Here is a 22720-nt window from a genome sequence, read left to right as displayed (position 1 = left end):
ATTATTAATGTATATTATACTATTAATATATAATGGATAATTATTCCTATAAGTAATGATCCTATATATAATTGTCCATTTAAAAAAGTAATAATTATTTTCAAAAAACTATAATTATAGCCAGTTTTAGTAACTGAATGAAACCCTAAATAGAATTGTTGCTTATAATGGATATAGTATACAAAAAGTTTTCTTAAATAAAACTGATTCTGCTGATATTAAAGATCGCACTTTTCAACAAAAATATTTGCTAACATTAGTAAAATTGTCAATATTACTTATATACATGTAGATTAGTTTCGAACGTCATTGTTAAATTATAGATTTGTTTATCTCGATCTACGTAACTTGCGAACACGATAAATAAACAGAACAAAGAAGTATAACATTCTGTAAAAATTCCGACAACTTTCACGTAAAAGTACAATGTGGACTGGAATAATATTGTTATTAGTAAACGTTTCATTTCGATATTCCTTATGTAGTTATAATTATACCAACTTTTAAGTTGTACGTACCACTGATTATTTAAACAATAGTATCACTATTTCCTATTCTGATGAAAAAAGTAGAGGGTAGGACATAATAGGAATATATTTGCTAACAAAATATAAATTCACATCTTATAGAATGAAACCAAATATTTTTCATAAAATGTTTATTATGCACATCGTTTAAATGTTTTTTTTTCTCTCGATGCAATAAATTAGTCACTGTTAATAACAACATTCTCTACTATTGCTGATAAAATAGTTCCTGTCATTTTTAAAATGAATACATACTTTGAATTAAAATGACTTAAATGCATTAGTATAAATTAGGCACTTTACTCTAATTTTTTACCACTAACGTTTCATCGATCAATGTTATCTTTAAAATGAAACTAACTGAAAATATTATACCAGTACGTGTGGTAATAAATATAGAATAATATCTGTAAGGTTACTTTTGTTAAGAAAAGAATATATACTGTAGGTTACAGAGCAAAATGTACCGTACACGATTACTTTTCGCCAGTAATGATACATTTTAATTAAACAATTTTTATATTCGTACCTATAGTCGACAGAAACAATACAACATTTCAAAACGATTATTTAAAATTGTAAAATATGGCCAATGCATACATACAAATTTCAACGGATGTATAAGATTATAATTAGTAAAAGTATTGCATTAAAAAAACAGCTGCATTTTAATGTGATCGTGTATATCAGTATATAATAACAATAAAATCTCCCAATAACAAGTGGGATCAAATTTGAAGAGTATAATTCTTCATAATAATGAAAATCAAGAGTTAAAAGCTTGCAGTTTTTCAACTTTGTTATCAAACTATTAACAATTAAATCTTTAATCGGAGTCAATATATGACTTCTCCTCTATTATAATTCGACTGCGGATGTTTATGCAATTTTCAATTTTTCAGGACAAATTTTAAGAAAGTGGCATGAAATAAAAAGATCTAAAACAAGGAAGAAATAACATTCAATGTAGTTTCTATTGTTTGCAATTGATGCAGACAATTTTTACTTCGCATAAAAATCCGTAGTCTATTCTAAAAAGTAATCTGACTAATGATTCGCGAAATAATTACATTCTTTTACAATGAATAATCGAAAAAATTGGTGTTACGGTAGTTATAATAATGCTAATTCGATATTGTATATATCAGTTGCATGTAACGTTAATTTTACTACGTTTATACAAATCAACGTTACATGTTGCGATTACTTTTGCAATTGATCACGAAAAATAATCATAAAATGATCGATCACCGTCCAATTCTGACTTTCCACTGTTGATTTTCATCGCATATATTGTTATGCAAAAATGTATAATAGAATTTCTATTCTTAAGACCGAAATCAGTAAACAATAATACCAGTAACAATACGTTCATACATACATACATGTATGTAGTCATTTTTAAAATTGATTCTCCTAATAAAAGAGAGTTTTCTACATTCGTTTCGTGTTAAAAAGAATATAAGATATGTACAAATTTCCTTACTAAATCGATAATACGTAAGTACATGATATATTGAATCAGGGCTTGGTACCAGTTATGACTGTAAAATAATTACATTCATTACGTGTGTAGCTGTACTCGTACTAACAATTTCGTTCTATACACTTGATTAAATATTTTTATTTAAAAGATCTCGTAAAAAATAAATTTTCGTGTCATGCAAAACAGTGATTTTAATGCAGCACTTTTTTTAGAAAGAATCGCATCTTTCAATAACCGATTCCATCGTTTTATACGATTATAAATATCATAAAAAAAACCATTGAAGCTTGTGCCTTGATAGCATCAAAACTTTCAGTAGTTCTATTGTCCCATAGACACAACGGTATTAGCGTTTTAATCCTGAGTAGTAACGCAAGCTACTAGAAGAAATTTCAATTATCAAATAGTCCCGTTAGCAAACGAATATTATTTCGCAGTTGTATATTGCTAAGATAACTCGATTAGTTCTTTCTTATACTCTCGCCAAGAAAGACAATCTCCTATTAAAAAATAAAACATTTTACAATACTGCTTTGTTATGAAGAGACAACTGTTCTTTTTCCGAAATTCTGATTTCTACAGCATCAGATTTGGAAAAACGAATCGATAATCAATGGATAAAATTCAATTGATTGTAATCGAGGATTACAATGTTGTCAAATTATGTAAAATAGATGAATTTTTAACTATTCCTTGTATATATATATATATCTTGCCACCCGTTCCCTCCGTTCCTTTTTATTTAAAAAATTGTAGTAATGGCAACTTCATTCCTACCACTTGCGCAGCTGCTACCTGCTATCTATTTTTTTGGCGAATTCATTAAATCTATATGTTCCTTTTCTTCCTCCGTGAGAAATATTTTGGTAATTACTATATCACCTGTACTATATGTTTGGCAAGCCACACTATTTCCCACGTTATTATCTGTTCGAGGACTCTTAGTTTTCTCTCGACATGAACATGTACATTTCGATGGAAATACGTCTGCGCTGCTCGAAGAAAACTGATCCGTCACAGAACCAGTCACTGCCGAAAGAATGGCTTCCAGTTTCTCAATTTTCTCAAATCTGTCCATCCGTTCGTCCGAAAGTATTTCGTCCATTATCTGCATCGATTCTGTAAGGCTGCGGGTATCAGTATTTCTCGGCGACAACACACCACCTATAAGTCAATTTGAATATTTGTATTCGTGAAAACGTTAACGAAAAGGTTACACTGTCCGTTACATATTTTATTTTCCCGTAATCAAAACATGGTTGTTGTAAATGTTTGTATGTTGAACTGAAAACCTGAGAGGGCAAGGTTTTTCACCTGAACACGTATCTCCTTTATTTGTGATGACTAGACTGTGGATCTTTATGCATTTATGACAAAAATGGGTACGTACAATTTAAAACAATGGATCTATGAAAAAGATTTAAGGCCACCTGAATAAGATAATTAGAAGAAGATAGAAAATTTTATTTGGCTCCCGTGTCTTGCAATCGATGCAAACATTTTTTATTTCGCATAAAGATCCGCAAGATCTAGTCGTCATAAAAGGAGATATTTAGAAGGACGACCCTGTACAGCTGTCATGAAATGTCTCAAAAGCTAAAGAGTGATTTTAGTTAGAAGGAAATTAGAATTTCTGGAACAGTGTGATTAATTACAAGCAACATATACCAGAGTGTGAATTTTCCGAAGTGTAACTCTCCATACTATGATATTCATCATCGACTTTATCATCGTCATCGTCATCGCTGCTATCCCCTTTATCTTGACCCATATTTTCAAGTTTCTCCAACTTTCTAGCAACTTTATAACTGCCTCTCAACTTCTCTTTCTCATCCTCGGTAAGATCCAAATAACGTAAAAGCCTTATCTCACGATTGCTCAGCACAATATTTTTAGTAGTCGCTTCTTCCATTCTCTTTTTCAAATCTGCCACTTCCGTTTCCACTTTCCGTTGCTTTTTGCGTGCCTTTACGTCTGCCGGTTTAATGTATATTTGTATTTGCTCTTCGCATAGTTCAGCGAAAAGAGCTTGTACTTCAGGCTTTATTAATCTGCCGATAAAAAGTTATAATCGATATAGCACGTGTTTTATGTGACTACAAAGAGATTTCAATTCATTGATATAAGCCAGCAGTTTCCAACTTGGGAGGATTTATAATGTCTATATATAAATGAATAAAACTTTTTATTATTTAAAACGTGTCTACGACCGCAGGATTTTTCAAAATCGATTTCTTGCAAAACCCTGCGGTCGTAGACAAATTTTGAGACCAGATTTGAAATCAGCGTGAAAAAATCTACGGGAAATGAAATTTTTACCGCGCGTGGTACTGGAGAAACCACATTTTCTTGAAATGTTCCACATGTTTAACGAATTTTCTCAACGTTAAAAAACGTTCGTACCATAATCGCCCTATTTTTCCCATATTCTGCAAAGTTTCAGCTTTAATTTTTAAAAAATTTCATTGCTCTACCTCATTTCTATCGAAAGTTCTTTAATTTTGATACAGATTCCGTCGGTTTGGCCCACTGTGCGCCGCGGCGGTAGCGTATTCAGAGATGTCAGGCAGCCGCTGTACGTGGCGCGCTAATTTCTGCGAAGCACTAACTTCAAACATAGCTGCCGTAGGTAAAAAATTGTCGCAGCGAGTTCATGGGGTACACAATCGAGAATCGGCAGAATCTCTGCTTCAATCTGACTTTCGGATCATGGTATTACGATCATTTCTCGCCGAGATACAACGAGTTAAAGGAAAAATGGAAATTGTCCATTTTTTAAGCATATTTTCAGAAACACTTGGTATATCGAAATGTTAATGAAATTGAAAAAAACAAAAGGAGTGCCTTGGAGAGAAAGAAACGCTCTTTCTATTGCATTTTTGCCCAAGATTCTACGATAATTTTTTCGCTTTCTGGAGCCAGTTCAAGTTAAAAAGCCTATATTTACTTCAATGTTGAATAACTCGAATAAAAAAAATCGCACAATATTCAACAACCGCACAATTTACACAGGAAAGATAGGCCTTCCAAATGATATTAACGCGACTTATCTAAAAAATTTGTTGCTACCCGTGTGATGTTCCAAAGTTGCACAAAATTTTTGTTAACCGTCAATGTTGTCTTCATCTCGCTATAACTTTGTAAAGAACCAACATAACAACAATTTGAAACAGAACATCTGAAACTAGAGGTTTCAGGCTTTCAAACCGTTATTTAACGATATCGATACGGCAATTTTTGACGGAGTTATGATCACGTAAAGTGGGACCAATTTTTCGGAGTGTATTATCTATTAAAAAAGTTGGAAGCTGCTGATATAAAACGTAATAAAAGAAATACTTTGTGAATATCGAGCGAATAAATCACACGCATACTTAGCTATGGAAACGTATATTTGTGGAACCAGGTTCGAGACGTCACTGCTAGCGTAAATAAGCATATCTCGTGTTAACGGACGCCGACACCAATACTTTTGATTATTACGATAAGTATTCTTCAGTTGTTCCTTTAATGGATTAGATGGAGCACCGTAAAGATCACATAATGTATTCAGGTTAACATTTTTAACTTTATATACAGGTTTGCCAGTTTCTTGAAATTGAAGTACAGCATGAGCTGCCTATAAACAAATTCGTCAATTATATTTTCAGTAAGATTCGGATGGTATTTAATAAGAAAGAAATACCTGTGTATCAAACACGTTGTTCAACATAATGTTGAACTGTCTGTACAAATTGACACTGTCGTTCCTACAATCATGAATTACCTGAAACAAAATGTACAGTGTTCATTCAGAAATATATGTTTCGTAGGTAGATACAAAAGAGAGAATGAAAAATTATTATTATTCCCTACTTTAATAACATTTGGATGCTCTAGAAGTTTTTGAAGTCCTCCAGCTTGAACAAGACCAGGGCATGTAAATAAATCAAATACATACGCTTGTCCAGACATAGTACCTATCTGTATAAGCGTTAATTGTCCTTTAATTCCTACGTTAATGCCTTCGCAATCCATCGAGACAACAATTTTACCATCCGGCGGAGGTTTGCGAGGATTTATTATATCGTCGATAATTTGAAGACTTTCTCTCGTATTCACAATCACTCTAGTCTGTTGCAGTACTTTCAATTTCCATGCGTCTCCCATTTGCGCAACCTGCAAACTGCGATCTTTTTCTGTATTGTCTGCCAAGGTCTTCATTACCAGCGTATTTATTCTTTGCTTTAAGGTTTGCTGCTGCAAACTTACTGGAGGAGAATTATTATTGCTTTCACTCGATTGGGAATAAGAATTCTGTACAGAGTTAGCTTCGCTCAGTGGAGTAGCGCTAATGGGCTCTGGATCAACCGACGGCTGTAACGTTTCTGTGTTGTTCGACTGGACAGCCTGATGCATATTTATTTGACTCGAAGTACTATTTTGATTTCGCACAGAATTAGCGTTCTCAGTTTTTATTTTTCCGTCTACTACGGAAAACTTTGGTCTCCCAACTAACGTCACCAAATCGCTTTGAACGTGGAACGCGTCTGGATACATTTTCAGGAATAAACGCACATCGTGAGGCGCCGTAAATATTGAAGTCACGTTCTCGTTAGGAAATTTGTTCTGAATTATATTGACCATCTGCTCGAGAAGAACCGGACCTTTTTGTTCGATACACTCGCACAGAAAATCCAAGAATTCTTTAGTAGCAGTTATATGAAAGGGTATCGTATGTTCGATTTTCATTGCAGGCTCCGGCTTCATGCCTTCGTATTGCTTCAACATCACATTATCATCGGTAACTATAAAAGCGTCCGGATACTTCAAAAGAAAATCTCTAAATTTCTTATAATGTTGTCCGGAAATGTGTCGAACTTCTGGAGAAGCTTGAGACCGATGTCCCAAAAGGCTACTGATCGGCACCTCTGTACCAACACCGTATTGCATTAATTTATTTGTAAAATATTCTACAGCCTCTCGTGCATAATCACGTTTACTGCCCAATTTACATCCATTCTCTTCCTCGGCGATTTGTTGAAAAGTATTTACAGATACGTGATCACCGTCGATAACAAAAAGCATCGGGTATTGAGCTAAAAATTTTTTAAGGCCACTTTGAGATCCACCAGCTATCTGACGCATTTCTTTCGTGAATCCCTTAGCTCCGAACTGGCAGCTTAAATCGTGCAATGTACGTGGTCCACCCTTGTCCACAAGAAGTTCGAAGAAAAATAGAAGTGTCATATTTCTTACAGTCTCGTATTCTAAGCTATCCATTTTTCTACTTTATCCTCTGCTTTCAGTACATGTACATATGTATATTTTTATTTACAATTCCTGAAGAATACGATTATAATATAGTCGAAATAATATGACTAAAATCGTTAACGTACAATTTAAATTATGTGTATAAATATATAAATACAGCAGGCATGTCAAACTCGTTTACATTCATGATTATCTGTCAGCAAAATATAGTTACTTAATATAATTAAGATATGCTCTTGTAGAAACAATAAAAAATAACAGTGTTGAAAGACTAAGTTCGATGTCATTTGAGTTTAGTTATGGAGTGACAAACAGACGTTTTAATAAGTACGAAACAATGTTCAGCAAACAAATTAATATGGCTTGTTCGTCTAGGGGTAAGTGAAAGATTGCATATCGTGGTATTTAGAAAACATCGTAATATTTAGTTGCATAATCTAAGGAAAAAATGTTTCCAACTAAAGTTGACCAGTATTTCAACATCTATAGAAACTTCTATATTTGACATGGCTTATATACATGTAAATTATGTGAATAGTCAATATATTTGTGCACAGTAATCATTGTAAAACTATTTTTATACTAGTTTTAATTACACCGATTGAACGATTAACATTTTTCACATACATACCATTATACTAACCGTCAGAATGAAAGCATAAAAATAAATTATTGCCATCCTTTAATGTACACATTCATAAGCGCCTCATTGGTTTTTGTCGAAAAGAAATAGTTGCGTCGAGATTGATTAAATTCCAATGAGTAAATAATTGCACAGCCACCATAACAGAGGAAAAGCTAGATCTAAAAGAGATTCGGAAACATTTGATTAACGCATTGATTATTAATAATAGATGTTTTCCTCTAATTAAAAAAAAAAAAAGAAAATAGGAACCTTATAAGAGGATTATACTTCTTTTAAACAGAATTCCTTCTTTACTAATATCGTGCACATCGTGGAAAACAAGAACATTATAAGATCTTTCTTCTCCTCCTTTGTAGAATACTTAAATTAATGAAAATAAAAAATAATGACATAACCTAAAAAAAATATGAAACATTAGTATTAACGCATATGCTTAAATACATTACCTATTACTAAATTTTAGCAAATGTCAACGAATACTTAACATTCGATGATAAAACGTTTTTGTACATTGATAAAATTTGAAAGAATTACGATGAATGAAACATCTACTGAATATAAATACGGGGGGGAAATATTGTCCGTGTATACATATATATGTAATGCAACTGAATATTTATAAATTCGTACCATTACGTTACGGACTTATAAATTAAAAGTCTTACTTAACCGATTTGCCATAATGTTAGAATATATGTATTATACATAAGACATATGTCTGTAAATGAATTCGATACATTACAGACACTGCTGAGTAATTATAAGCAACAAGAAAACTACACGCGACAAATAACGGTTAATACAAGATAAAAATTAAAGGATTAACGATATTCAAATTCTAAGATATCGCAGGTCAAACAACTCTGTGACATAGATTTAAAATACCACGCCAACAACGCTAATAAATCGAATGTGTGTGATCTTACAGTTAAACGTTAGCATTTCGTTACGTGTATTATTTAAACAAGAAACGACAGCTAAATAGTTATGACGCTTCGTTAAACGTTTGCTTATATACCTTGCCTAATAATATGTAGTAAAATTTCAGTCATTCGCCAATGTGGTGCACTGTGCAATAGGTATATCATTCTATACATACTGATACATGCATATCCAATTAATTCTCACCTGGTAAAACAGACACAAGAGGGAGTATTAAAAAGAGGAACATTACCACAGACTATGATTACTTTCTCAAGAAGATAAGAATTACAACAATTGTCCTTCATATTGGTTTTGAATATATTTCAACGAAATCAATTTTTATTTTCGAATTGAAGAGATCAATGGAAAAATATAACGAAATTATATATTATTAGCAGAGAGGAACAGAGAGTGCTCACGTCCGGGGAGATTATGTCCCTGTGCCCTGTACCTGTACCGTGCTGTCCCCTAGTCTAAGGTCTAAGCAGGTCTAATTGTAAGCTTGTAAGTAAGTTTTAGCACTGGTTTTAGCTAGGATCAAATCCTATCTTTAGCCTGGATCAAAACCTACATCATATTTAGACCATATAAATATACATATACCTATAGACACGGCACAGATACTTTTCCTTGAGGAAAAGATAAAGTAATTTGAGAATACTCTTCGATATCATATAATGTAAAGTTCAAGGAAGTTTTATTTCGCCTACTACTGCATGAGTAGGCTGTAATAATACCACTAATACTCTCGCTAAGATTCGCGAATTTTCATTGGTCGGTATGTCGGTATACGTGAGATTTCGATTGGCTTGATTGATATCTGACATCTGACATTGTAAGAGAATAATTGTTAAACTTCGATAACCGAACAAGATGCATGTGTGTTAAATACAGTTTTTCGTGAATCTACAAAGGAATATGGAAATTATAAAATAAATCAGAAAATACAACATTAAAACTGAGTTTACAACATATGTGAACGGTGAATATGGGTCGTCTCATAAATCTGCATAAATCGCACAAGATGTGAGTAGAGTGTATCCAAGTGTATCGAAGATTGTATCATATTCATAACGTGTAAATGAGTTCTTATTATAATGAAAATTATATAATGTGGCGAACAGTAACATGTGTTGCATATTGAGCTTCGTTTATTTTCTTATCGTTTAGTATACACAACAATTGCAATTTTATTCGAAATGTTTGAATTATTTTTGTCGAATGCTATTTTAATAAATATATATATATATATATATCTATGATTAACAAAATGTATCGCAGTTAATTCTCTCGTGTATATACTAATTTTATTTTTACCTAAGTAATTTATTTCATACCGTTTCATCGCTTATTTATATACTTTAGTACTATCTCGTAGATATTTTATTTATAATTTTCTTCGGTAACTTACTATCGGTCGCTGTAAAAATTTCTAACAATGTAATTTATAGATGATATAAATACTTTAATCCTTACAGGTAAATCATTTTTTCGATCCAAACAGTTCGGCAAGTGTGATGTAGAGGAGAAGTAAACATGATCGACTGTTCTAAATTGTAGCGCTGTATGAATAAATTATTCTGCAAAATATTAAAATGAGTAACATTACTTCGCAAGATGTTTCGTTAAAATCAGTGTTAGCATTAAACAATAATGATTTTAAAGAATTTATATGCGGATGGGGGGCTGCTGTTATTAACGTATCTATTACCTTTCCTATTAATAAAATTATATTTAGACAGGTATGTAGAAAAATATTTACTAATATATTTCTAGCGATATTTACAATGTATATAATCGGACGATTAACTTCTATTTTCTTTAATTTCCTAATTACTATTGTACAGATTTTGGAAGACGTACCAGCCAATGCCGCTTTCAAACAAATATCCAAAGAAGGCATACGATTGTTATACCGTGGAATTTTACCACCCCTTTGCCAAAAGACTCTATCTCTTAGCGTAATGTTTAGTATGTACGAAGGATGTAAAGAACGTCTGTATATGTTAACGCATAATGATGTGTTAGTTAGAATATTAGCAGCACACATTGCTGGTACTGCTGAGGCTATACTTATGCCGCTTGAAAGGGTACAAACGCTGCTACAAGATTGGCGGTATCATAATAAATTTAAGAATACCTCTCATGCATTTAAATATTTATTGAAGAACTATGGTCTATCGGAATGTTATCGTGGTTTAATGCCAATTGTATATAGGAATAGCTGTTCTAATCTTATGTTCTTTGTTTTGAAAGAACAATCGAAACTGTTAATGGGCGAGCAGGAATCATTGGTAACAAGTTTCATTAACGGCGCATTAATCGGTGGTTTAACGAGTACTATATTTTATCCGATGAATGTAATAAAAATACATATGCAATCGAAGATAGGCGGTAACTTTGAAAAGTTCTTGACTGTTACTCGCGAAATATATACAGCGAGAAATAAAAGTGTAATGTCATTTTATAAAGGAGTACAGTTAAATTGCGTAAGATCGTTTATTAGTTGGGGAGTGATAAACGCATCTTACGATTTGTTCAAACAAATCATCTTTTAACAATAACTGCGATTAGGATATAAAAATGATTATTTATTTTTAAAGGAATGTATTTATGACAACTAGCTACATTTCAATTGTTGAAGCTCATGATCGCACACTTCTTCTGCAACAAATCGACATGATCAAAGTAAAACAATAGTAGTACCGTAATCATATTCTTGCAATCATTGTGAAAATATTATATTTTTTATTGTGAATAAATAAATTATAAATTATGGCCAATAGAACATGTAATTAATGTTTTAAATATATATTTTAGATATATATCTAAAATGTATGTTTTATAAACGTATGTTATAAAATTTTGTTTTTCATTACAGTGAGAGAATAATCTCCTTTCTATTTAATTATGCATTTAATATAAATGAAACATTATATTGGTAATGCTTGATCTTCAATCGAAATTTAATACAGCATTTGCGTACCAGATATATCTGGTCAGTAGAAAATGAATGTAATGTGGCTTCAAACATAAGTGATAAACATTGAAATTTATATTTTCTATAATGGCTATATGTTACTGATTTGGAGTTTCTATAACGATTGTAATATTTTATTGTACAAAAACAGTGCAACTAATAAAGTTGTGTATTTGTATGAACGTATCCTACCATATAGTCTACTTGCAAAATACCCACCACCCGCAGAATTGAAATGAATTCGTAAAGTACCCAGTAAGTAATCTGCTCTGAATTTGCCACCAAAACTTGCCTACAATTCCGACCCATCTGTTTCCGCATTAGCCTCGGCATCTGCTTGCAAAGTTTGGAGGCAAAATTCCATGGCAAATCGAGGGCAAAACGAAGGCGGAGCCTGACCTCGTTACAGAGGGCAGGTCGGTCGCACTACGAACGAACCTAGCCTTGCTTTCAAAGTAAATATATCGGGCAAAATCGTTATGGTCATTATTCGAAGATTTGTAACTATATTTAAATAATTGGAAATACACGAAACTTCTAAACGGACGAGAGCACAGTCTGCCCTCATTTTGCCTCGAAACTTTGCAAACAAATACCGAACCATTCGTTTCCGTATTAAACTCAGAATTTGCCAACAGGTTCCGATCGACAAATTCGCAGCAAATAAGGACCAAATCCTGCTGAAGCGTGGTCTGGCACCAAAACGACCGCCTTTTACTCGCAAAGTACGATTGCAAACATTTGTTCATAATTTTCTCGAGACAGATTTTGCCGACTGGGAAATTGACAGCTCCTCCTAATTCGATTCAATCAGGACTAAAAAGCGGATTGCATGTCGAAGGGGATGGAATTCTGTTTATGTTTCCCGCGAACGGAAAGGAAACGAAGCGGCATCGGTGCGCGACATATCCCGCAAATCGATGCGCCTCGGCCGCGGGCTTTTAGCTACTTTTAGCCCACTCCAATTCTTCTGCATCCCGGTTCAAGCTTTTCGTTTCCCCCCGGAACGTCTCGAAGCGTCACGATGCATTGTATCCCGCGGCTTTAATTCCGCATGAGCGTGCCGCCGCGTTGTCGAATATCTATATCGAAGTCCGGCGTAAGTCGGTGCGTTTTTCTTTTTCTTTTTTTTCGGAAAAGGGACCGTGGCTATGATCTTACTGTCTTCGTACAGCAGCCGCCGCAGTCGTGTCGGGCAACCCGTATGAAATTAACATGCGACTTGTGGTGTCGGACAGAACCGAAATTCTCTCGGTCCCGGTGATTCGCGGCTGGCAATACGGAGAGCTGTTTCCGCGGACCGCATAATCGGATCGAATAATGAGAATCAACGCAACAAAAATGAGCACTCCGATCGAGGAGAAGATTGACCAGAAGCTGAAGGTGAGAAATCGAATGCAGTCTTCACTTTCGTTAGTTTTCAGCGACCGTAATCGAGTCCCCACGAATCTTTAGGAAATTCAAGTGGTTCCATCGAAAAACCATCAACTCGCATATATAGTAACAGAACAAAAATGTTCGCGGACACTTTTCACCTTTCCCTTTAAATTCTTCATATATTCTCTCCGTCAACAATTATTCACGTCAGTCCGCTACGCGAGAATTCGATTATCTATTATGTTAGAAGCTATAAATCATTTTTACCGCAAGTGACGTATTAAAAGATCGCATTGCCAATCGAAAGCGAGAGACAATGGTGCATAAACAATTCGCTCCGATGCTATTTTACTGCATAACGATTATGCACACCGCTCTCGATGTCTGTAGATTTTTGAGTAACGACCGTAAATTGAAAATAACGATAAGTTCCCCTCGACAATGTAATCCGTATATTGCGAATGCATTTCGTCGATGAATTGACGAGAATTGAAAACAAAAGGGAATTGTATGCTTTGTAAACGATTCGGTTTCATTGTCAGTAGCGTGGTTAATTAATAAGTAAACAGAATTTTTGAAGAATCGTTATACATTATAATTATTTAAAATCTGGATAGAGACTCGAACGACAGCCGGGCGAAGTAATGACGTACGCTACTGATTTTGTTTGATGATTCCCGTTTTAGATCGTACAATTATAAATTGTAGAATTCTGCTGATGATATGCAGAGATAGATGGGGAGAATTATGTCGCGCGGAATTAGGTCTTTCGAGATGGGATTATTGACATTTCGAGTCCTAATATTAGTACGTCTTTTTATATTATCGTGGAAACGTGTTCCAATTTAACTCTGTGCTCGTTTCAGCGTCAGAATGAACATGGAAATCGATTTTATTTGATCGGGAATTTCACGTGAATTTCAGAATTAAATGTTACGCACGGAATGTCGATTAATTAAACAAAGTTAAGGCAAACTATAATTAATAAATGTAGATAATTAACATATAGTATATGGAAATATTTCCATTTCTATTCGACTATGATTAGTAAATATTCTTTATGAATCTTACTTGAGAAGGTATAGAAGATTCGAATACATAGAACAACACTTTTCTCAAACAGAAACTTAGAATTAAAATTATTACTGTTTTGAAAAAGGTGAGGAGCGGAATGGTAAGCGTTAGCGATGGGAAAAGCAAGCCGGTACCGATGCGTTTACATTTGTCCATGGAAGTTTTGAAACTTCAGAGAGAAGATTTAGAGGTAATGTTTAATGCATCTATATTTTTCTTTAATCTTTAGTTACTCGCATGGGGTCACAGTAATTTCGATGTCTTCGTAAATGCGCAATTCTATTCACTTCTGTGCAGGGACTTAACTAATGTAAACAAATCATTAGAACTAGAATAGTTGTTTTATTTGGATTGAAACATTATTAGACTGCGGATGTTCACGTAGTTTTCAATTTTTGTAGGCAAACTTTAAGGAAGTGGATTCACATAAAGTCTTATTCTCAGTGATAGTAGTCTTTGTAGTTCTAAATTTCCTGGAATTTTTAGGGTCTAGCATTTTTTGAAGTTTTTTGGATATAAATGCCATAAATTGGCATAAATGCCAATAATTATATTGGGGTCCTACAAGACCCGATGCGAGCAATTTTTCACAAATCGAGGTGCGAGTAACTAAAGGTTAAACTATTTAATCGACCTTACAGTATAATTTGTTGCATTTTAACACTTTGCACTCGGAACTACGTTAACTCGAAAATGAAACATTTCTTCTGACCTTTTGCTATGATTTTGTTCAATTTTATGGATACGATATTGGTGGAATACCTTGTACAATACCTAAATGTTTAGTAATTGATTAGTAGACAGCGGATCTTTATGCAAAATAAAGACTTTCTATCTGATTCGCAACAAACTGGAGTGAAATAGAAGTTTATTTCCTTTCTTAATATGTTTAATAGTTTGAGAATTATATAACAACATTAAATTGTAAACGTTTTAAGTCACACCTACTCATCTTTGTTACAAATGCATAAAATCTGCTGTCTCTAGCTGCGAGAATTGAATGATTTCTAACAAGTGACACTGATTTCCAGCAGGCAGTGAATCATAACAAGCCACCGTTGGATGCTAAGGAACGAATGGTGCAAATCACCAGACAGAAAGTTGGAGGCTTAGGATTAAGTATAAAAGGAGGAGCAGAACACAAGCTTCCTGTTCTTATATCTAGAATTTATAAAGGTCAAGCTGCTGATCAGTGTGGCCAATTGTTTGTAGGAGATGCAATTATTAAAGGTATGCTCTTCTTTCCAAGTAAAATCGGATGAAATAACCAAAGAACTGAAAGAAAACACGCGACGGACGTGTAACATCGTATAACATTTGATTAACATTTGATTCTGATACAGTGAACGGAGAATATATAACTGCGTGTAATCACGACGATGCTGTAAACATCCTGAGGAATGCTGGCGACATAATTGTTTTAACTGTGAAACATTACAGAGCAGCTAAACCATTTCTACAAAAGAATGGTGAGCGTAGTTTCATGTTAGAAACATAAACGTTTCATGATTTTGTAATACTAATTCGATGTTACTTTTAGAAAAAGAAGAAAAGTTGGATAACGTTCCGAACGGTGGTTCGGAAGATGAATGGCTTTCACCGAACAGACAGGGCAGTCCTAGGTGCGGTCACAGTCGACAAAGTTCAAACGCATCTGTAACCTCGATACAATCTAAGAAATGGGTGGATGTTATAACAGGTTGCGATAGCTCTATCAAATCTTCGTTCTTGCTTGTTCGTATCCAATTGTGATGAGAAACATGATGTCAACAAATTTTCAGTTCCACTAATGATGGCGTACGTAACAAGATACATCTTCGGAACGGATAAACTAAGAAGAAATGCATTTGAAGTAAGAGGATTAAATGGTGCACGCACTGGTGTCATACACTGCGACGATAGTGCGATTCTAAGCCAATGGTTGAAATACATTACCGATAATATTACTGGCTTAACGCATTTACAGGTAAACGGAATTTCGTATTAATCAATATACCAGTTTCATTAGATTAACTCGGAAAACGATGTATATTCATATGCTTTTATTAGATGAAATTGTACAATCGGAATTTCGGCGTGGGTGAACGTATAGAGTACATGGGATGGGTAAACGAAGCAGTGAGTAATAGTAATCAGCCATGGCAAAGCTACAGACCAAGATTTTTAGCGCTGAAAGGACCTGATTTATTGTTATTTGAAACACCTCCCGTAAGTACAAACTAAGATACAGCGAGGAGCACAGTTGAAGGCATGAAACGAGATATTACAGAAATACTTTTCCATGTGTAGTTATTCAAGTTGAGCAGAGTTTGGCATTAATCAATTATAATTTGAATCAAGATTGATTGATGTGTACGATTAAAAAAATTAGTCATTGAAAAATGGACGATTGATTCAATCGATTGATGAAGTTAATTGCCACACGGTCTATCCATGAATTGTAATAAGGAGGGAGAGAGAGACAGACAGACAGTTTACATTATTTTCAGTATGCATACAGTTTCAGCATTCAGTTCATTTCGAAATTTCAGCAGTTGTTAATTACGATTAACGATTGAAGTAGAAATTTATTCGTCAATCGTTGATTAAATTTTTGCCCAACTCTGTCTACTAGCTTCCAGGTAATAGCTACATATAGGAAATTATAGATAATATCTTGTTAACTATTATTTTTTACGCAAGATATTATTAGGAATATACATATATTTAGGGATTGCGGGATTGCAATGTATCATTTAACGGAACAACGTACTTAAAGTGTATGTGGTTTATGTTTTTAGTGCAACATAGGTGATTGGTCTCGATGTGCATTAACTTTTAAAGTCTACCAAACGATGTTCCGTATGATGAGAGAATCCGAAAACGTAGACGAGAGACAGCACTGTTTCCTAGCTCAGAGCCCCGGAAAACCGCCGCGATATTTAAGTGTTGAAACTAGACAAGAATTGTTGAGAGTCGAAGCAGCGTGGCATACTGCAGTGTGTTCAGCTGTTACACATTTAAAGGTTTGTGTCTTATTTTCTTTTTCGTATTCGACTGCGAAAGTATAATGTTTCGAATTGTTTTGTTACGCGTTACAGAGTAAAACATTTCCCGTCACGTTCAACGGAAGAAGTGCAGGATTAACATTAGAGTGGACTCAAGGCTTCACGCTTTCTTACGAGGATATCGGAGAGATCGTGTGGCGTTATAAGTTTTCCCAGTTGAGGGGATCCAGTGATGACGGGAAGAGCAGGTTGAAGTTACACTTTCAAGAGCCAGATAGTATTGCAATTGAGACAAAGGTATTCGTATCTGGCGCCGTACACGAAGCAACGATGTTCGTTCGTTAATTCTCTTTTTCAATTTGTAGGAATTGGAATGTTCTCAGCTACAGAATTTATTGTTCTGTATGCACGCGTTCTTGACCGCAAAAGTTGCCGCGGTAGACCCAACCTTTTTAACGTCAACTACACCGTAAGATCGAAGTAAGTATTATCGCCAATAATGCAAAACATGGATCATTGTTTAATATTCATATAATTACATAGACGGTACAGAAATAATAATAATTAATGAACTAGAACAAAGACATGTCAAATACTAGTCAATTCCCCAGTGGAAATATCTCTTTATGTTTTTGGAATGATTACATGAAATATTGTTTATTTCAATGCTTCCGTTTTTATTTCTGACGGATACTGGTGAACCATTGTGTAGATAGTAATATCAATTGCTAGATATTATTTTGTTTATGTATATATGCATATATATATAAATATCGTTATGTACTTCGCGATTAATTAAGCACTGCTATTTATTTTTTTACACTGATGAATTAGAGGTCGATAGGAAATTGATATTTCATTGCGACATTTCAAGCCGACTTTGAGAGCGTAGCTGCTTTACTTTTTAAAGCGTATTGTTTTATATGATATTCTTATATAATGTGAGAAACATGCATTTATTATATAAAAAATGGAAATATTAAGGGGGTAGACTCGTTTTGAGGATTGCAAGGGTGCGGGATGCGCCTTCTTGTTTCTCGATAATGTAAAGATGGGGTTTTTCAGTTTTCAAAAGCGCAAGGTAAAAGATCAATCCAGGCCGCGATCGCTCTCACAAGTTCTATTTTTACGTTTACGAGGCGTAATTTGCATTATTCAGCAACATGTAGCTGTCGCAGCTTTATGACAATAGCTACATGTGCAGCTTTCAACATCAAATCACTGGATAATTTATTTTGATGATATATGATCGATTTCAAAGTCTAACAAATACGAATGTTACGCGTTTCTGTTTAAACGAAAGAAAATTTGATTCGTTTGCAATCGATATTCAAGCATTAAAAATACGAAAAATATAAATTTTCTTTTCTCTTCTACGACATTTTTGGGGATAAAGACGTTTCAATCGCTGCAACTGTAAAGAAAATGTTACGGCGAGGGGTTAATATGTATATAGCCTGCGGATCTTTATGCAAAATCAAAATTATCCAAGTGAAAATATATTTTCTATTTTAATCGTGTTATAAAGTCGAAAGCGACATAATAATGTCCTTCGGTTCCTCTAGAGTCTTTCCTAAAATCCGCAGCTTTATGCTTCCGAATAATGCAAATTACACTGCCAAATAAAGCAAATTACGCCTCGTAAACGTAAAAATAGGACTTGGGAGGGCGATGTCGGCCTAGATTGATCTCTTATCTAGCGCTTTGATCATTGAATAGCCCATCTTTACATTATCAAGAAACGAGAAGGCGTATCCCGCACCCTTGCAATCCTGGAACCGAGAGTCTATCCCCGTTAAGTCGGTATTAAAAACTTATCAAAGCGCTCGTTCATGATTTTTAAGTTCCAAAGATAAGGCGATCTTCTTTAAACAATGATTCATATATTCATGCGTTGAGTTACTTTTCACGTGTATCTGGTGCCTTAAAAACCATGAACAAGGTGTAATTAAATAATAAGTTACAAAAGTGCATCGAAGTTGTATAGTTCATTAGAACAGCAAGTTTTATGCATCTAATGCCGCGGTATACATTTTACTAGAAAATTTTATCTTACGTTAAACATGGAAATATGAGATTATATTAGTCTAATATTAATTTTAAATCAGTATTAATTCAATGAGATAAAAAAAAAATCGTGGATGAAAAAACCTAATAGCAATAAGTAGTATCATTAGACCATGGTGGCCATCTATTTAAAAACAAATTTATTTATTAATGCGTGAATAAGAACGAATAGATCACAGGGAGCAAACATACAAATGATATCACGAATAATTCGTTTGTTCATTGTTTTTTCTTTCGTAGAAGTTAGCAGTGCATTTTACAAAAAAAAAACTCCTGTTTGTATCCAATAAACGTTAAGTTAAAAAGATATTCTAAATCGTACAATCTACGGATCAATTATGCTTTTATATCGTTTTTAATCACGTTCTCGCGCCGAAAAATTTTCATACACGAAAGTCTTTGTTATTGCGTTACAAGAAAAATCTATTCTTCTCTTTCTCTATAAAAGTTCTAACGTTACTAATTATGCGAGGTAATTTTCAGAACTAATACCCACACTCTGTGCAATTAATCTACCAATCTACAATTATATTTAGAGCAATAAATGTACATTGGATGAAGCAAAAAAAAAGAAAGAAAAGAAAAAAAGAATGCTGTTTAGATCACAAACTGCACTTTATATTAATCATAACACACGATTTCTATATTGTTAAGATTTTATGGGAGTTTTATCATAATCATCTGAGAAAGTAATGGAAACTGTATTCGCCCAGTGTTGAATACGTGTATACAGTCTATCGATCGATCACTCGATATTTAATTGAATTGTAAGGAGATTGACAGATGTTTCATTTGCATTGCACATTTTAAGGGTCTCCAGTTACTCGTAGAAAGTGCCTATACGATTATATATAATACAATAGGAATTACAATTCATTTTCACCAATTGATTCTCCTAGTCTAAATAGTAAGAGCGTTACCATTGTCCGAAAACTTTGAAGAACCTACTGGTAATTACCAGAGTGAAGGTACCAGTTACGCAAAACAAACTTTTTCGAAATTAATGAAAATAACACGAAGTACCTAGTATGTATTACTTTATTCTTAAAAATAAAATTGAAGTTTCCCCTTCATGTATAAATCAAAAGTGTTACAATAATTTTTGTTCAAGATATAGAAAACATTAGTTAAAGATTATAGAGAATTCTAAGAAATTGTGATACACCAGAGAATAATAAAATAATGATTTTACTGCGCTACGGTACAAAAAGAAAATTAATCAATTAATTCGTTATCACAAATTTCTTGTGTCCGGTAAATAATATAGACATTTGGTAGTTTTGCCTGGAAAGTTTTCCGGGAGTTTTAAAAATGTGTAATTTTATAGATTTCGATGTGTTCTTTCCGAATTTCAACTTTGCCGCTCGCGCCGCCATGTTGGAAAAACGGCGCCTATTTTTCCAATATGGCGGCGCGAGCGGCAAAGATACGAGGTGGCAAAGTTGAAATTCGGAAAGAGCACATCGAAATCTATAAAATTGCCCATTTTCAAAACTCCCGGAAAACTTTCCAGGTAACCTCTTTTTTTCGAACCAAATGACTGTACTAAAATAGGACCAAAACTTCGTTAATATTTCGTTTGTTTTTCAACAAAATCGTTCGGAAAAATTTGATGGTACGGAAGAAAGGTTGATAATCATGACAAATAATGCAAAATAAATTATTAATTAGTCACTAAATATCCGGTAACTGGTACCTTTACTCTGTGGAGATATGCAGAAATGATTATCGTAATTTCATTGTAAGCGAAAGGCACTCTAGGAAGACAAGCATCACTCCATTGTATTGCAATGTTTTGCTAATATCCTGCGTGAACCAACGGGTCTTTTACGTTATTTATTTAGGGAACGATCGTACGTGTACGGTAAAACAGAAGAAAGATTAAATGAAACTCACTACTGAATTTAATTACAGATGCATCGCGGTGAGTTTTTATAAACTATAATATTGTTAGCAAAGGGCCAAAATAGTTCAGTATGCAAGTACCGAGAAATACTATTTATAGGCGTCCACTCGTTAGATTTGCAAACACAATAAAACTGTATCCAAGAGCCATATGAGTATCGACTCATGTCAATACACTCTGAAAGCAATTATAACTGTGTGTTATATTTATTAAGCGCAAGATATGTTACAATGTTCCATAATGGCATTGCTGTTTTCTATTATATATATATGTGCATCGCATGCATTCTATAGTTAAATTTAGATTATAATTAAAAAATTGCACAATTACAGTGTATAGGTAAACATAAGCCAGAGAATGTGAAGAGTTGATCCGCAGAAGTTGAATATAATGCTATTCGATATAGTCGTTTAACATTAATCTTTCTTTTCTCGAAGCTTTATCATTGAAGAATCCATTTGACGATTTCTAATCTAATAAAAGAGATTCTAAACACTTTGATAATGACGTTTCATCGTTAGGAAAATTATTATCATTGCAATGTTTTTTTTTTAAATCGCAAAACAACTGTTTTTATAATTCGGTAGAATTTCATAACGTAACGATATTTTAATGGATTCTACAATGTGTGAACAATTATATATATACAGATATATATATATATAGGTATATCGAGTCATTCTATGTTGTTCAGCAATATTAATGTAAATAGGAGAACATGGCCATGCGTTTTCTAAATAATAAGCTTTAAGTTCAAAAACGACTTGTTATTCTGAAGTCCTGTGTCTTTCTGTATACCATAAGCTGCTATAAAAAAAGAAAATTGATTTCATAATTAGTTTCAGAACGATACGGGATTACAGAATTACTGATTGCTAAAAGTATAAAAAGAACACAAAACATTCTTACCTTATATTTTAAAATATAGTTTATGTGTTATAATGTCTATCCTCCCATTGACAATATGTTTTAAAATATATTATTGTTAGAAGTTAAAAAAAAAGACAATTCAAATATTTTTTTAAATGCCTGTTCCCATGGGGTATGTCTGTCGCGTGTATATTTACCAACATTGTATAAATCATGCCAACTTATCTTTCAGCAATTTATTGAATAAATTTTCTTTGTTAGATAAACAGAGTATTCATTCATATACTGATTTATATATTTTTTAAAAATATAACGTGTGGATGTGCACTATTGTGACTTTTGCTATCACGCGATTTGTATACGTTAGGTTAGTATAAACAAATCGTGTCTCGGTACAATTTCTTCATAGGTCGGAGATAAAAAGGATTTTTTCCAAGATTAGGCTTTAGATTCAAATGTTACTAGGTTGACAAGATGCAATCAGTACAGGACGAGCAGTATCGAACTTCTAAAGATAACGAGCTCCATTGTAAATTAAAGTGGGTCAATTAATTTTTTTCTGAATCCATACAAAACAAAATTTATCTTTTTGCAAATCAATTTCAACCTTTCACAAATAAAGG

General features: G+C 33.6%; 3 protein-coding genes across 12 annotated transcripts; 2 read left to right on the top strand and 1 right to left on the bottom strand.

Moving 5' to 3' along the window:
* Positions 1-641: 641 nt before the first annotated feature.
* Positions 642-9057, bottom strand: Egl (Egl_like_exo domain-containing protein). 5 transcript variants are annotated; one of them, XM_076443660.1, is made up of 8 exons: positions 8931-9057; positions 8162-8307; positions 7898-8070; positions 5869-7335; positions 5699-5779; positions 5388-5632; positions 3682-4064; positions 642-3177 (listed from the first exon to the last, which is right to left on the bottom strand). In XM_076443660.1, the coding sequence occupies exons 4-8, from the start codon at positions 7273-7275 to the stop codon at positions 2816-2818; spliced, it is 2478 nt and encodes an 825-aa protein (XP_076299775.1). In that variant the 5' UTR covers positions 7276-7335; positions 7898-8070; positions 8162-8307; positions 8931-9057; the 3' UTR covers positions 642-2815. The 5 variants fall into 5 exon arrangements, with proteins under 5 accessions (XP_076299775.1, XP_076299777.1, XP_076299778.1 ...); XM_076443662.1 differs by having other exon boundaries at positions 7910-8070; XM_076443663.1 differs by having other exon boundaries at positions 8180-8307.
* A 276-nt stretch (positions 9058-9333) lies between these two features.
* LOC143218477 (mitochondrial nicotinamide adenine dinucleotide transporter SLC25A51) lies at positions 9334-12020 on the top strand. Of its 3 annotated transcripts, none has more exons than XM_076443679.1 (3): positions 9334-9862; positions 10315-10578; positions 10684-12018. In XM_076443679.1, the coding sequence occupies exons 2-3, from the start codon at positions 10432-10434 to the stop codon at positions 11392-11394; spliced, it is 858 nt and encodes a 285-aa protein (XP_076299794.1). In that variant the 5' UTR covers positions 9334-9862; positions 10315-10431; the 3' UTR covers positions 11395-12018. The 3 variants fall into 3 exon arrangements, with proteins under 3 accessions (XP_076299794.1, XP_076299796.1, XP_076299795.1); XM_076443681.1 differs by lacking the exon at positions 9334-9862 and adding an exon at positions 9866-9911 and having other exon boundaries at positions 10684-12020; XM_076443680.1 differs by lacking the exon at positions 9334-9862 and adding an exon at positions 9892-10000 and having other exon boundaries at positions 10684-12020.
* A 750-nt stretch (positions 12021-12770) lies between these two features.
* On the top strand, positions 12771-20707 carry Syn2 (Syntrophin-like 2). 4 transcript variants are annotated; one of them, XM_076443673.1, is made up of 10 exons: positions 12771-13199; positions 14353-14457; positions 15299-15497; positions 15611-15736; positions 15808-15966; positions 16049-16233; positions 16317-16475; positions 17048-17272; positions 17348-17551; positions 17620-20707. In XM_076443673.1, exons 1-10 carry the CDS (start codon positions 13137-13139, stop codon positions 17725-17727), a joined length of 1533 nt encoding a protein of 510 aa, XP_076299788.1. In that variant the 5' UTR covers positions 12771-13136; the 3' UTR covers positions 17728-20707. The 4 variants fall into 4 exon arrangements, with proteins under 4 accessions (XP_076299788.1, XP_076299789.1, XP_076299790.1 ...); XM_076443674.1 differs by having other exon boundaries at positions 12772-13199; positions 15302-15497; positions 17620-20706; XM_076443675.1 differs by lacking the exon at positions 12771-13199 and adding an exon at positions 13237-14272.
* Positions 20708-22720: the final 2013 nt, after the last annotated feature.

Source organism: Lasioglossum baleicum, chromosome 19, assembly GCF_051020765.1.
Source record: "Lasioglossum baleicum chromosome 19, iyLasBale1, whole genome shotgun sequence".
Classification (NCBI taxonomy): domain Eukaryota; kingdom Metazoa; phylum Arthropoda; class Insecta; order Hymenoptera; family Halictidae; genus Lasioglossum; species Lasioglossum baleicum.
Note: the sequence above shows the minus strand (reverse complement) of the source record. Positions and strands in the feature narration are given on the sequence as shown.

Bases quoted from the DNA above. Each gene is read 5' to 3' on its own strand.
- LOC143218477 (XM_076443681.1), top strand. From the start codon at position 10,432: ATGAGTAACATTACTTCGCAAGATGTTTCGTTAAAATCAGTGTTAGCA. The intron at 10,579-10,683 runs GTATGTAGAAAA...ACTATTGTACAG, and splicing joins ATAAAATTATATTTAGACAG to ATTTTGGAAGACGTACCAGC.
- Syn2 (XM_076443673.1), top strand. From the start codon at position 13,137: ATGAGAATCAACGCAACAAAAATGAGCACTCCGATCGAGGAGAAGATT. The intron at 16,476-17,047 runs GTAAGTACAAAC...TTATGTTTTTAG, and splicing joins TGTTATTTGAAACACCTCCC to TGCAACATAGGTGATTGGTC. The intron at 17,273-17,347 runs GTTTGTGTCTTA...TACGCGTTACAG, and splicing joins CAGCTGTTACACATTTAAAG to AGTAAAACATTTCCCGTCAC.
- Egl (XM_076443660.1), bottom strand. From the start codon at position 7,275: ATGGATAGCTTAGAATACGAGACTGTAAGAAATATGACACTTCTATTT. The intron at 5,780-5,868 runs GTAGGGAATAAT...ATTTTGTTTCAG, and splicing joins AGCATCCAAATGTTATTAAA to GTAATTCATGATTGTAGGAA. The intron at 5,633-5,698 runs GTATTTCTTTCT...ATTTGTTTATAG, and splicing joins ACAACGTGTTTGATACACAG to GCAGCTCATGCTGTACTTCA.